Below are 13125 nucleotides of genomic sequence, written 5' to 3' on the forward strand. Positions count from 1 at the left end.
GCTTAATTAGGAACTCAGTCTGTTAATTGACTACCAGAACTATAAAACTGCTGTGAGTAAGGCTCTTTACAGGAGCTGAAGGTGAGTAGTGTTATTTTTTTTCTGGTTTCCTGTGCCTTCCTTTATCTCTTACATGCTAAGAGAAGAGGGTTTTAGTTTCTTGAAGAAGACTTTCCTTCTGGGCTGATTATACAGCTCCTTTACAGTAAGTGCAGGAACTATTTATGACTGTTCAATGTGCTTTCAGAGTAAAGCTGAGGTTGGAGTATATTCCCTTCTGTGGCCTATTCTAGTCCCTTAGGAAAGAGCTAGAAATCAGCACCTGGCTGAGCTGGGGGTGAGAGTTATCATGTATGGGACTAAAAGTAAGATAAGAGCTACCCCTCAATCTTTCCTATCCTAGCCAGAGCCTGGTTTTGGTGCCCCCTTCTCAAAAGGACTCAATTCTAGTTGGGGTTAGAGGCCCTTTGCCTTCAAGAGTAAGGATCAAGTGCATCTATTCTCTGCACAAAGCTAGGAGTAGTGATATGTAGTCTGGGATCAAATAAATACTGCTTCAGGGAGATTTCACAATGATCTCTGAGCAGCTGATAGGTTGTGGTAGAACTGTTCTACTCTAAAGGAGAGTGACATGCTGTATGCCCTCCTATGTGTCCTAACTCCTGCTCAGCTCCTTGCAAGACTGAGAGAGGATTTTGCCAAGTGTGGTCTTGCTACTCTAAGTCTATAATGTATTGGTGAACAGTAACAGGTTTATCCTGACAGGGTCATCCTGATCTCTCTCTGTAAGCCAGGCAGCTGCTGGATTCTGCACCATGCTGCCCACCCAGAGGCACAGTACCAGCATTCTGACCAGAAAGGAAATCCTAGAAAATGGGTTCTTGGCCAGCTTCTCCAGCCATAGCCACTCTTCTCCTGTTGTGAGTTATTACAAGGACTCTAGCAGTGCTTCCAAACCTGATACCTGGGAGCTTCCCATGGACTTGGACAACACAGCAAGTGGCAGTTCTCTGTGTGTTGTCAAGCAGGTGGAGTCTCTGAGCAGCTGTGTGAAGACCGAGCTGCACAGCCTGACCCAGGGCATCTCTGACCTCAGCCTTGTCTGCTTCTGCAAGGCCCATCATGGCCAGGCCACCTTTGAGCAGTCTGGTTTGCCCTGCGAGCACCTCGGCAGAGATAGCTGCCTGATCAATGTGGTGTCACAGAACACCTCGACACCTTGCAAGAAAGACAAGCACTCCAAACCACTGGAGAGCCTGCTCTTCAAGAGCTCTGAGCTGGTCGGAGACATCTCAGCCCTTGGCAAAGTGCCAGCAGCTGGGTGGGACATCTCGGCTATAAAATCCTTTATGGATACCAGCATGTCCCTCGATGGAAGCACTGAGGAGTTACGGTTACTGGGATGCTCCAAACCAGATGCATCATCCCTGGAGACCCCTGTGGTGATTCCTCTGGCTTGGCCTGGTGCCTTCAAGAAGCACCCCGTGCTGATCCACAGGTCTGCCACCCAGGAGAGCCAGCCGAGTGACCCTGATGCTGTCCCTGTGTTTCTGCACAAGGCTCTGTGATGCTGCTGGAGCAGGGATCCGCGCTGCAGCGCAGAAGACGGAACCAGCGGCTTGAGTGGTGATGGCAGCAGCTGCTGACGAGCGAATTCTGCCCACAGGCGGTGACCGTGTCGGCCCTGGTGGTGGGGGATGTTCGGGCTGGTGGTGGCACCCCCGAGAGCCGCAGCTTTGCTGGCTCCTCGTCCCCGATCCCTCTCTTTTGTATTAGCACAATAAAGATAGCAATGTCTCTCTGTGGTGGTCTCTGACTCTCTCTGCTCTCCCGGCCAGAAGCTGAGTCCCCTGTGCCCCCAGGGCCGGCCGTCGGTACCACCTCACAGGGCTCGGGACCCTCCGTTTCCTGGCGGAGGAGGGACCCCGGGACGCGGCTGCAGCCCCGGGGCCGTGGCTGCGGGCGGAGGCGCTCCCGGGGCTGCGGATCCCTCTCCCGGCGCACCGGGAAAGCACAGCCGGGCACAGCACCCGCCTGCCTCATTGCAGGGTGCCACTGCAATGTCTCTGCTTACAGCGAAAAAAGGGAGGAGGACTTGTTAAAACCACTCCTCAGGACATGACATTTATGGGTTGCTGAGTAACCGATGTCCTGTCCCCCTCTTCTTTCAGGGCCAGATTAATGGGTAATGAAACATGTGTGAGAGAACAGAGAAAAAAGGGAAAGCAGCAAGAGGTGCTCGTAACCAACTTTTGTGAATCACAGCGATAATTTCATTAGTGTATGAACTCCCTCACTAGCTCCATGCCTAAACTGGCCTTGCCTCACCTCTTAGCACTCACCTACCCGTGTTCTTTCGCAGTTCTGTTAGTGGTTTGTTTTTTTTTATTAATATTATTATTTTACATGTATCACACTCCCATGACTAAAGTGTTTCTGGTTACAAAGTAAGTTTTAAACACTTCGAGAGGGCCAAAGGGACAGCTTTGAAAGAGAGATGTGAGCTACGTGTATTCCACACTAGTTAAAAAAAAAAAAAAAAAAAAAAAGCTATTCTCTGAAAAAAAATGTTCTTCGGCTGTCAGAGAGGCCTCAGAGACACCCAGAAAACAGGGAGCTGCTTGTATCCCCTGGCTTTTTTCTAAACCATATTACACCACCAGGAACAGGTGACAAAACAACTCTGAAACAGGACTGGGAAACAGAAAGTTATTTAGTTTGAAGTGTAAATACCCCAGATGAGTACAAAGCAGAGCTATAATTAGCAAGAAGAGCACTCAGGGGGCTGGTTCAGCTGCACTCTGTGCTGGCTGACTGATCAGCATTGATACTGCACAGGAGAAGAGATTAAGCTTGTTGTGTAAAGCTGGAGCTGGAATGTACAAAGTGCTCTGGGTGACAAACACAACCACAGCCTTAAAGGAAAACAGAGGAAGAAATTAAAAATTTCCAACATGCTGCTGTGAAAAGAGAATGATTGCAGATGAGGAAGAGATACAACCACTTCTGCTGATGTTATATTAGCACATCTCAACAGGGCAGGGGCTTTGAGCCACTTCCTTTAGAAAAATCTGTGCCAAGATGCTATGTGAAACAAGAAGAAATGTAAAATAAAAATATATTTTGGGGGGATAAAAAGATGAGCAGGTTTTTTGCAAAAAGCAGCTCTGGTTTTAAAAACCATGGCAGATCAAGCTAAAGCACAGAAGTCATGGAAGGCCTGAGCAGGGGAGGAATTTAACAATTTGAGTGTCAGACTGACAGCCAAAAAAGGCTTTATAATGCAATTTCACCATGCTGATATAAAAAAATAGTCTTTGCAATAGAGGTGTGGTATTGATGATGTCAACAAATGTTTTCTTCTCACCACCAATCTCCTTGGCTTTATTTTTGCAGTGCATTGAGCTTCAACATTTCATGGCCAATGAATTTAACCTGAATTTCCACTTCTGTGCATTACTGAACTCACTACCTCAGGGAATGGGCTAGATATCAAATAACTGGAAGTAGAAATATTCCTGAGTTTTTGTGCAGTATTACAGTTTCTTAATAATGATCCATTATATCTTAAGGTTTTCATCCATGCGCTGTCCTCTCTTTTAAAAATTCTGTAGTTCCAGTCTGTTCCAGCGATCTGCAACAATGTCATTAGTGCTCAACTTCAAATCCTCCTCTCCCTTGAATGAAACATTTTCTTTCTACAGTAGCAGACTCACCTCTCCTTAGTTCACTTTGGCAGGGAGACAAAAGGGGGCTGCCTCCGGGTGATAAATGTCTTTTCAGCAGCTCCTGTTAAAAAGATGGCTCTATTTTATTGTTCTCAGTTCACAAAACAAAATAACAACCCTTCTCACAGTGCAATTGAGGATTTCATATACACCAGGAGAACCAGCAGCAAGACAACTACAAGAAAATAAATGCTGGAGCCAGAAAGGACACAAAACACATTTTCTTGGTATATTATTTTTTAATATATTAAAAAAATTACAGTTTCAATAAAGTAGAAAAATAAGAAATTCTTTGGAAGGTGCTTGTGAAATACAAGCAGTTCCCCAGAAGGCATTATTTATCTGAACTACACATAAATGATCCAAGCATCCAGTGAACTACTGAGACAGTCCCAATCAATTGAAAAGAGAGGCTTTAAAAATGTAAAAATAATCTTTTCCTAAAAGTTCTATCTCAAACTGGGGACAGCCAGATCTCAGGTACCGTTTTGGAATCCAGCTTCACTTGGGTCAGTATCTTGTTCCTTAAGCGAGGGAAGAGGAGGGGAAAAAAAAAAAAAAGAAAAAAGTTTTAACAACAGCATAGAAGTGTACAATTTTTGGCTTAACTAGATTACATGTGAAACAGGCAATTCGTGTTAGCACAAACTGCTGCTCTGCTAATATGCTCCAAACACACTTTGAAGCATTAAATCTGCTATGAAGAATTCTTTCAGCACAGCTGTATTTCAGTGCAGCTCCCAAGGAACAATGCTGGTGTCACCTCTGCACTGCAGCACTGGCCAGAGCTGTGACCACTCCTAAGGACTCTGCTCTCACTCAGGCACCAATAATGAACTGGATTTAGCTGCAATTAAAAAACTACACTTGCATGTACTAATCCCCCAATTAAAATAAATGAGAGACTTAATAAATTGAGTACTACATGTTTTATGGAGATTAACAGTCATAAGTACTCTGGATCACACTTCACTGGTCTCATTTATTGCACAGCTAATGTCTTACATCACCTCTTGCCTGTGACAAGTGTAGCTGCTACAAGGACACACCACCCTCACTACTGCTACTACCAACTACTCACTTGTGATTATTATTATTAAAAATACCTGATTCAGTTTCTTAAACTCAACCACTTGGAAGAAAATGTGCTCCAGGATATATTTGGCATCTTGCTTGTCCTTTGGGAGCTCACTCGTCACTCCCAGGATGTCGCCACATTTTCGCACGTAAAACTCCAGGTCATCATCAGTGCCTAAATGAGCACCCAGGGAAGAAGGCAGGTGAGCATCTGGAATAGCTGGCCAAAAACCTGCTCTGAATCTCCACTTGCTGCTGGTGTCCTGGGAGGTTCAGTCCCATAACCAAGCTTAGTGAACTAGCCATGACGTACTCCTGCAGCCAGTACCTGCTCGTCTTCTCTGGGCACTTAGAATTATCTTAACATTTTAACTTCAAAGCATAAAAAGGATGTGAAATTTATCAGCAAGAGTGCACAAAGCAATTTATGTACAATATAGGAAACAGCATGATAAAATGTCACATAACAGACAAAATATAATATCATGGTACATAAAGTCATGCTATTAATTTCCAAAGCCTTTCAATTTCTTAGATCAGGACAAGAGCAGTAGATTTTACCAAATGAGGTCCATGCTTTAAAATTAAAAACAATAATTTTCCTCTAAAAAGATTGGACTTTTATTTTAAATGTGCAAACAATCTGCTCCACTTACATTTGTTTGTGATCTCTGCAAGACGTGCTTTCTCAGAGGAAAAAGTTTCATCCAAGTCAAACAGTTCCAGAGCAGGAGGAGGCAATTCTCTGAAAGCAGGTGGAAAAACCTTGAGGAGAAAAAGCAGCATGGTTGATTGCCACATATTTTTCTTACTCTTTACAGATCTCTAAGACAACAGTTTTGAACTTATATTGGGCTTGGAGAAACCCTTCAAAAAGTCAATAGCAACTCCAACGCCACCAAACAAACAGGCACCATTTGAAAACTCCATTTTTATGTTGTAAAAATTACTGAATATTTGAGAAGAGTTTAGTCATATGTATGCCAGAATTGTCATCCAGCATCACAATCAGACATTCCTATTTTCAGTTTCAGTTTTGCTCCATGAGACCCAAGTGATGGCTGAGAGCTGAGGAACTGAATTGGCCTCGACAGCTCACCCTGAAAACTTACTGACATCAGTTCTGGTCAGAGCATTTTCTGATTTATGCAGGCACCATTTATGTCTCAATTTGGACTTGGGTTTTTAAAAAGCAGTGAATGAGACACCACTTTCAGTTACACTCCTGCAGCTCTAAACGATCCCAGTAAAGCTTTCTCAGTGGCCAGGGTAAAGAAGAATGGAACAATGATGACAAAATTCAAATACTCAGAGACTCCTGATTTCTGAAATGAGTTTGACACCCCCATAGCTGGTGTTGTTGCTGTCAGTCCAAACATTGCTGGTTAAAGTTTGATCAGCTCCTGTTGTAAAAGACCAGCGCTCCACTTTCTGCTTCCCCTGAGGATCTGGGAGATGGAGGTGGAGCAGGACAGACTGGCTCCTCCCTGGCAGCAGGCAGTTCAGCACTTACACCTCCATTGCTTTCTGAAACACCACAGCCTATTTCCACAGGGAAGGCTGAGCCAGCACCTCACAGGTCTGGGACCAGCTACTCCATCAAAGGCTTATCACACAAGGATTCTGTTTTGGTGCCACACACTACATTTTGAAGCTCTTTTAATAAAACAGAAGTACAAATAAGTGCTCTTTCCTAAAAGATGGTCCCTGCAATACAGTCAACTCCTAAATGATTAATTATTACTACAGCATTTCTCACTACTTATTTTACAGAACTATGGAACTGACACACAGAGGTTTTGCATGAAACAAATGACATAGAGACTCATTAAGGTTGGAACAGATTTCCACAATTATCAGGCCCAACCTCCATGGAGAAGGGTCCTCCCTGTACTGTACAAGCAATAAAATTACTCACAGCTGGCTGGAGGACAGGAAGTGGAGTCTCAAATTCAGGCTGAATGAGTTGAAGGGGTTCATGTTTCACATTCAGCTCTTCATAAGCTCTGCAGCACAGAAAAATTCAGAGTATGAGGGGAAAATTATACCACATCTATTTTGACTAGCAGGCTATAGGGATGTATTTTTGTGAACACACCAGCATCAAAGTTTTGCACTGTAACAGCACAAATAAAAGGGATGGCCATTTTATAAGGACCTCAGAGAACTGCAGATCACTAATAACTTCTACAGTGAGAAAATTAAAGTTGTGACAGAGGAAGACAATGATAGGTGGATATATAAAATGACTAAAAAAAATCACAGCTCAATTCTATGATTGACTTTTAGCAGGATGAACATGAATGAAGAAGAAGTGATCCATCACAAAACAAATAGAATTGAGATTTAAAAAAGGTTTGTAAGGAAGTAAATAATCAAAAGTTACTTTTAAAAAAAAAGTATTTGTTGTGGGGTCAGAAAGAAGATCCTCCCATGAATTCACAACTAGTGAAAATACAAGAAATATGGAGTAAGAAGAAAGAGCGTCCCAGCAGAGTGGAGTTTCATGGAATCTTTGTTAAGCTGCCATTACTCAGTGTGTTTAGACATGATCTGGGTAACAGGGGAGTTATGATGGACAAAGCTGATAGTGACACAAACTGGTAAAACTGAGCAGCTGATAAACCTCAAAACACAATTATTGGGAAATGCAAAGGTAATTGAAAAGCAGCTTTCAGTAAATGCCAAGTAATTCAAGAGTGGAAAAACGAGCAGCTCTCAGTTACCACTCCAGGAAGTGCCCAACTTCACTGCAGAGAGGTATCAAAATACCAGATCAATGAAGCTCATGTAGTCAGAAAAAGAAAAGGAGAAAAGGCAAAAAACTACAGCTAAGACAAGAACCAAGAGAAAACATCACTGCCACACTGTACAAATCTATCTTCTGGTATATCCATATTCAAAATGCTGCCTACAGCTCAGTCCTTCCTGCTCTTAAGGAGACAAAGTTAAGCACAAACAGAATATGCAGAACACCAAATGGAATAAATAAATAAGTACTAAGAAAATTACAGCTGCTGACTTGATAACTGAAGGGAGGGCAGTTGTGTCCAGCTGATAAAGGGATGTATCAAACAGCTTTGTGAAGTCTCTTGGGTTCTCATCTCCTTCCTGCAGGCAGACTCGCAGCTGCTCGGAGAGCGCGGCTGTGTCTGGGAGCACGGTGTAGTCTGAAATCTGGACACACAGACACGCAGCCCTGTCAGCTGAAATGGCCTCTTGCTACCTTATATCCCCCCTAAAATCTCACTTAGAAATAATTATTTCACTCTTTATCATGTATGCCCTTTGCAGCGCAGCTCACTAGATCAGTGACTGTGCAAACTCTTCTCTCAGCTGTAAAGCTACCCAACACATGGATGTTTTATTTGGATTTCTGTTAATTCTTTAAAATTAAACCAGCCAGCTTATGAATCAGTTGTGCAAAACTGTTGTTCTTTTATGTACACAGAGTACACAACTCCATCACATAAAGATATTTCCAAACAAAACCAGCATTTGTACACAACTAAAACTGACATACAGATTGATCCCTACTTACATACAGAAAAATCTGCCTTTCCTTCCTGCACATTCCTCTTGTCTGAGGGCTCAGAGTGAAGTGCAAACTCATTACACTGCAGCAGACCATCTCATAAACATGGGCAAATTGGGAAGAGACTTTCACAAATTATATCTGATAATGAATATCAATCTAAGGCAGAGTGGTACCATTCATTTTCACACCTGAGCCATCTGCCTATTCAACCCTAGCCCATGAATAAAGGTTCTGCAACAAGAGCAGCACGCATCTTGTTAAACACTCTGTGCTAAACTCATGGTGTGCCAAGCCCAGTGCTGCCAGATCCCACTGTTCTTCACCTCCTTGTGATGGACCTCTCTTACCTCAGGGTCCTCCATATCCATCTGGTTTAAGTGGATATCTGATGTTGTGAGCCACTGGAAAAGCACATCCTGGGGAAGGGCAAAACTCACGTTACTTTCAGGAGGATCCAAGGAATCTCATACTATGCTTAAATATTTGTATTAAAACTACTAAATAACATACCGTGAAAAAAGATTAAAAATAAGATAATAAATCAAAGAATATCTCTTAGTATTGGCTTAGAATCCCCATAGTGAATCCATTTCATAGCTGTCTTGCTCTAAAATAAAGATGAGCCTGGAGTGCTTTGCAAATGTGAAGATCCAAGAGAGTGTTTTAAAAGAAAAAAAACAAAACAAAACAAAACAAACAAACAAACAAAAAAAAAAAAAAAAAAAAAAACCACAACCCCCCCGAAAAACTCCTACTTACCATGATCTTACCATTTTCTTCTTTATCTAAATACTGGTCACTGAACATGTGTGAAGATCCCAGCGCTGCCATCTTTCCCCCTTTACTCTACCAACAAAAAATACAATATAGCAAAAATTCCTTCCAAGTCACAGTTTTAGAAGCAATTGTTATTGCATTGTATTACTTGTCTACATAGTAAAAAAACTGTGTTAACTTGTTCACATTCATTAACAATATCAATCCTGTGCTTGTAACTCTTTTACTGCTAAATTTCTGAACTTATTTTTTTTTAAGTTAACAGGGTTGGATGAGTAAAACAACATATGAAAAATCTGCTGGTTCCAAGATGAGAGGCCTCTTCTTCAATTCAATATGCTGTACTTACAAAGCTAAGGATAATCTTACGTAATAAATTATTACTAAAACAGTGGGAAAAAACCTCAAAATTTTAAAGAACTAAAGATATCTACCAGTCAACAACAAAAAAAAGTGATTTTTTCTGACCATCTCATTAATTCTCCTCTGAACCCCATGCAAAGATGTTTACCATAAAAAAGTCACAAGTCACTGGGCTCATCTGGAGTTTGCAGATGCATTAAAAACCGAGGTGGGTTTGTAAGTACCCCTGAAAGATCCACTCACAATTTTTGTGTGCTGCAGGGGGAATGCAGGGAGTGCCCCAGGCAGCTCATACCTCATGCTGATAGAAAGCCAGGACAGGCCTGTTGAGTGGGAAGCAGACAGACCCTGTGGACAGAATTGCCACTGCTGGCTTCATCACATTCAGTGTGGCTCCAAAAGGATAAACAAAGGTGAGAGCTCTGCAGGAAATACAGAAATTCCATAAGCACCTGCACGTACCAGGCAGGCAGAACAGAATCACAGAATTCACAGAACTCAAACTGAAACCCATAGACTAGACACAAAAAAGATCTGGTCATGGGAACAGCAATTCCTTTTCAAACCTATCCCTCCTGCTCCTTCAGAGGTTACCAAGCTCTACTAAACAGATTCTCCTTTCCAGATATAATATAAGAAGCATAAGAACATAAGAAATTCATTAGAAAACCTCATCATAAGCACAGTGCTGCTAATCACAAACCTGCCAATTCTGAGGTGTTCTACATATTTTCACATCAGTTTCTTCAGAGAAAACACTTACTGTGAGTCATGGCCCCTTCCATCTTCATCTGCTGTCTCAAGAACTGTTTTCTTTGCAGCTTCACTGATTCCCCTAGGAGATATTGAAAAACAAACCTTACTTAAAACAATCCAGATTACAAGAGTTTACTGCGAAGATTCACATACCCCAAATATTTACCTGTTCAAAACTCCATCTGAGATTAGTGCTTCCTTTGGGTGGTGGTATTTGTAATACACATTTCGTACTACAGCATCTTGAGGAAAGAAAAAAATACAGAAATTTACATCTTAGTTGATCAGTGTGTTAAATTTAGCAAAGAAAAATTAGTTTAGCTCTTGGATTCCCTGGGTGTTTGCTTCTAACACCACAAAGCTGGCATTTAGCTACCAAAAGACTTGAAATCAGCCTCCACTACTGTTTCCTTTTAGACAGTATAGATTTAGGATAGGAATATATTTGCAATTTCAAATGAAAATATAAAAAGTTATGCACATCACAATCTTCTGCAAAGCAAAAGAGACAAAAAGATGATCCAGCTAAAACAGCCTGTATCAACTTTTACAATTCTGTTTTTTTTATACATCTTCCAAACATTTGACAAATTGAAGCCTATTGGTGCAAAAAAAGGCATAGTTTAGAAGAGCCACCAAAGACCCCAAATATTTTACGTACACTGAGACACACTTGTCTTGGGTTGTGGGTTTTTTTTTTTCCACATTGGCAGCACAAAACTAATGAATTACATTTTATTGGTCTGCTCAAGAAATGTGCCACTTCTTATTCAGAGTGAGCATCAAGAGATTCAATCCTTTAAAATGTGTATCGAATGTTTTAAATTAAGGGCTTTTTAATCAAGAAATTTCCCAAGAATTATTTCTTTAGTAAATTAAATCTAAGAGCTACAGCAAAGGAATGGAAATGGCTAAGTTGTCCATGGAAGGCCTTTGCTGTGCTCCAATATTACCTTGCCATGTGCATGCAAATTTAAAGAAAAAACGTCTTTTAGAACAAAAGATACTTTGTGAGAAAGATCTGCTTGGCTTGTAACCACAAAGGCTGAACCTGCTATTTCAATTTTGCTGCAAACTGATGACTAAAAGTAGCAGTGAGCCCCATTACCATTATTGAAAATGATCCCATATTCTTCTAACAAAAAGTTAATATTTGTGCCATTCCGGGACTCTCCACCTTCTCTCAGCATCACCAGGATGGCCCCACCATCCTCCAGGAATTTCTTCAGAATGGAAAACTAGAAATCAACAAAGATCCAGGAAAACAAACAAACAAACAAACAAACCCATGAGAAGCTACACACAAAACTGCAGGAAGTTATACTGAGATGAGGGGAGAGAAATTATTTTGACTGGTTGCATTTAATTTGATCCTATAAGAAAAAGTTCAAATTCCAATTTATACGAATTCATTTAAAGCAGCATTACAGCAAAGTCTCCTGTCATGCTCTTTTCTGCTTAAGCAAATTTTAAAACATAATTAACTTGAAAACGATTATCGACTTCTTACCTCATCAGCACTGAACTTCTCTCTTGGTCCTGCTGTAATCCACAATTTCACCCCAAACAGTCTCTCAGATGTGATCTCATCTTTTAAGCTATGAATCGATTAATAAAGACACACATTATTCTTGGATATAGTTCTGAGCCACAACTTTTTCCTTTTGTCTTGTTTTAGAAAGGACTGGCAAATGAACACAAAGCAAACCACTTCAGTCACTTCACATCCTTTTATCTAGGTTTAAAGTTGACAACTTGAGCAAAAATAATCCTTACAAATGTCAAGCAGCTAAACAGTAACGCTCTTCTGACAAAGCACTGTGGCAGATCCAGAACTGCTGCAAGTTGTCACAGCTGCTATTAAACTTAGCACCTGAGGAGCTTCCTATTATTATTTTTTTTCTTCTTTTTCTTATGGCCACATTTCATAGAATGAGATGAGTCGGAAGGGACCCACCGGGATGATGGAGCCCAGATCCTGTACCTGCACAGACACCCCAAGAACCCCACCCTGAGCATCCCCAGCAGTGCTGTCCAAACTCCTGGAGCTCTGGCAGCCTCGGGGCCGTGCCCGTTCCCTGGGGAGCCTGGGCAGTGCCCAGCACCCTCTGGCTGAGGGAAGAACCTCTCCCTGATCTCCTCTCCCAAACAGCTCCACGCCGTGCCATTTTACAGCGGCTAGATAAACAGCACCACCTACAAAAGCCCTGTCTTCCTTTTGTCCCAAACTCCAAATCGAGACAGACTCACAAATCGGTATGAGGGAGCTTCATCCTGACAACTCAGGCTCCATCTCCTCCACAGGTGAGCTGTAGCTCCGAAGAACCACGCACAGCAGCCCACGGCGGCAGAAAACGCAACAGGGCGCAACGAACGCGAGAGAGCGACCTCAGCTCACCAGGTACATCCCCAAAGCCCACCCGGGTACCCAAGGCGGAGCACACAGCCCCGCCGGGGCCTCTCCGCGCCCCGAGAGCCGCCCCTCACCTCAGCACCTTCCAGCTGCCGCGCAGCCTCTTCCGCAGGGCCTTGTAGCCGCCGGCCGGCGTGAAGGTCTCGCCCTTGGAGGCGTTGAACACTATGGCATTGCGCGGGCCGCTCTCCATAGGCTCCCCCGGGGCTGCCGGAGGGCTCTGGGGAGCGGCGGGTAAGCGCCAGAGCTCCGGCCGCCCGCGGGTCCCCAGCGCGTCCCCGCCGCCGCCGCCGCCACGCGCGCCCTAGCAACGCTCCGACACGACGCATGCGCGGATGGCGTTTCCTCCCCCCCCCCCCCCCCCCCCCCCGCGAGGGCAGATGTCCCCGCAGTGGTTCGCTCCACTCCCCGCTGGGGAAAGGAGCGGGGCGGTACCACCGAGGAGGGCGGGGGGGGGGTGTGACGGGGCGGTG

At 43.2% G+C, this 13125-nt stretch overlaps 1 protein-coding gene across 1 annotated transcript; it reads right to left on the minus strand.

The window, feature by feature from the left end:
• Nucleotides 1-3859: 3859 nt before the first annotated feature.
• On the minus strand, nt 3860-12845 carry IFT52 (intraflagellar transport 52). Its single transcript, XM_062504854.1, has 13 exons — nt 12727-12845; nt 11750-11837; nt 11348-11477; nt 10406-10481; nt 10247-10318; nt 9779-9905; nt 9103-9189; nt 8691-8759; nt 7828-7982; nt 6724-6811; nt 5462-5570; nt 4835-4980; nt 3860-4252 (listed from the first exon to the last, which is right to left on the minus strand). The coding sequence occupies exons 1-13, from the start codon at nt 12843-12845 to the stop codon at nt 4205-4207; spliced, it is 1314 nt and encodes a 437-aa protein (XP_062360838.1). The 3' UTR covers nt 3860-4204.
• Between the last annotated feature and the right edge of the window lie 280 nt (nt 12846-13125).

The sequence above is a fragment of the Cinclus cinclus genome, chromosome 18 (genome assembly GCF_963662255.1).
Source record: "Cinclus cinclus chromosome 18, bCinCin1.1, whole genome shotgun sequence".
Taxonomy (NCBI): Eukaryota; Metazoa; Chordata; class Aves; order Passeriformes; family Cinclidae; genus Cinclus; species Cinclus cinclus.

Coding starts and splice junctions, on each gene's coding strand:
- IFT52 (XM_062504854.1), bottom strand. CDS start 12,845: ATGGAGAGCGGCCCGCGCAATGCCATAGTGTTCAACGCCTCCAAGGGC. Junction 7,983..8,690: donor TGGATATGGAGGACCCTGAG/GTAAGAGAGGTC, acceptor CTGTGTGTCCAG/ATTTCAGACTACACCGTGCT. Junction 5,571..6,723: donor TTCCTGTCCTCCAGCCAGCT/GTGAGTAATTTT, acceptor TTTCTCCTCAAG/GTTTTTCCACCTGCTTTCAG.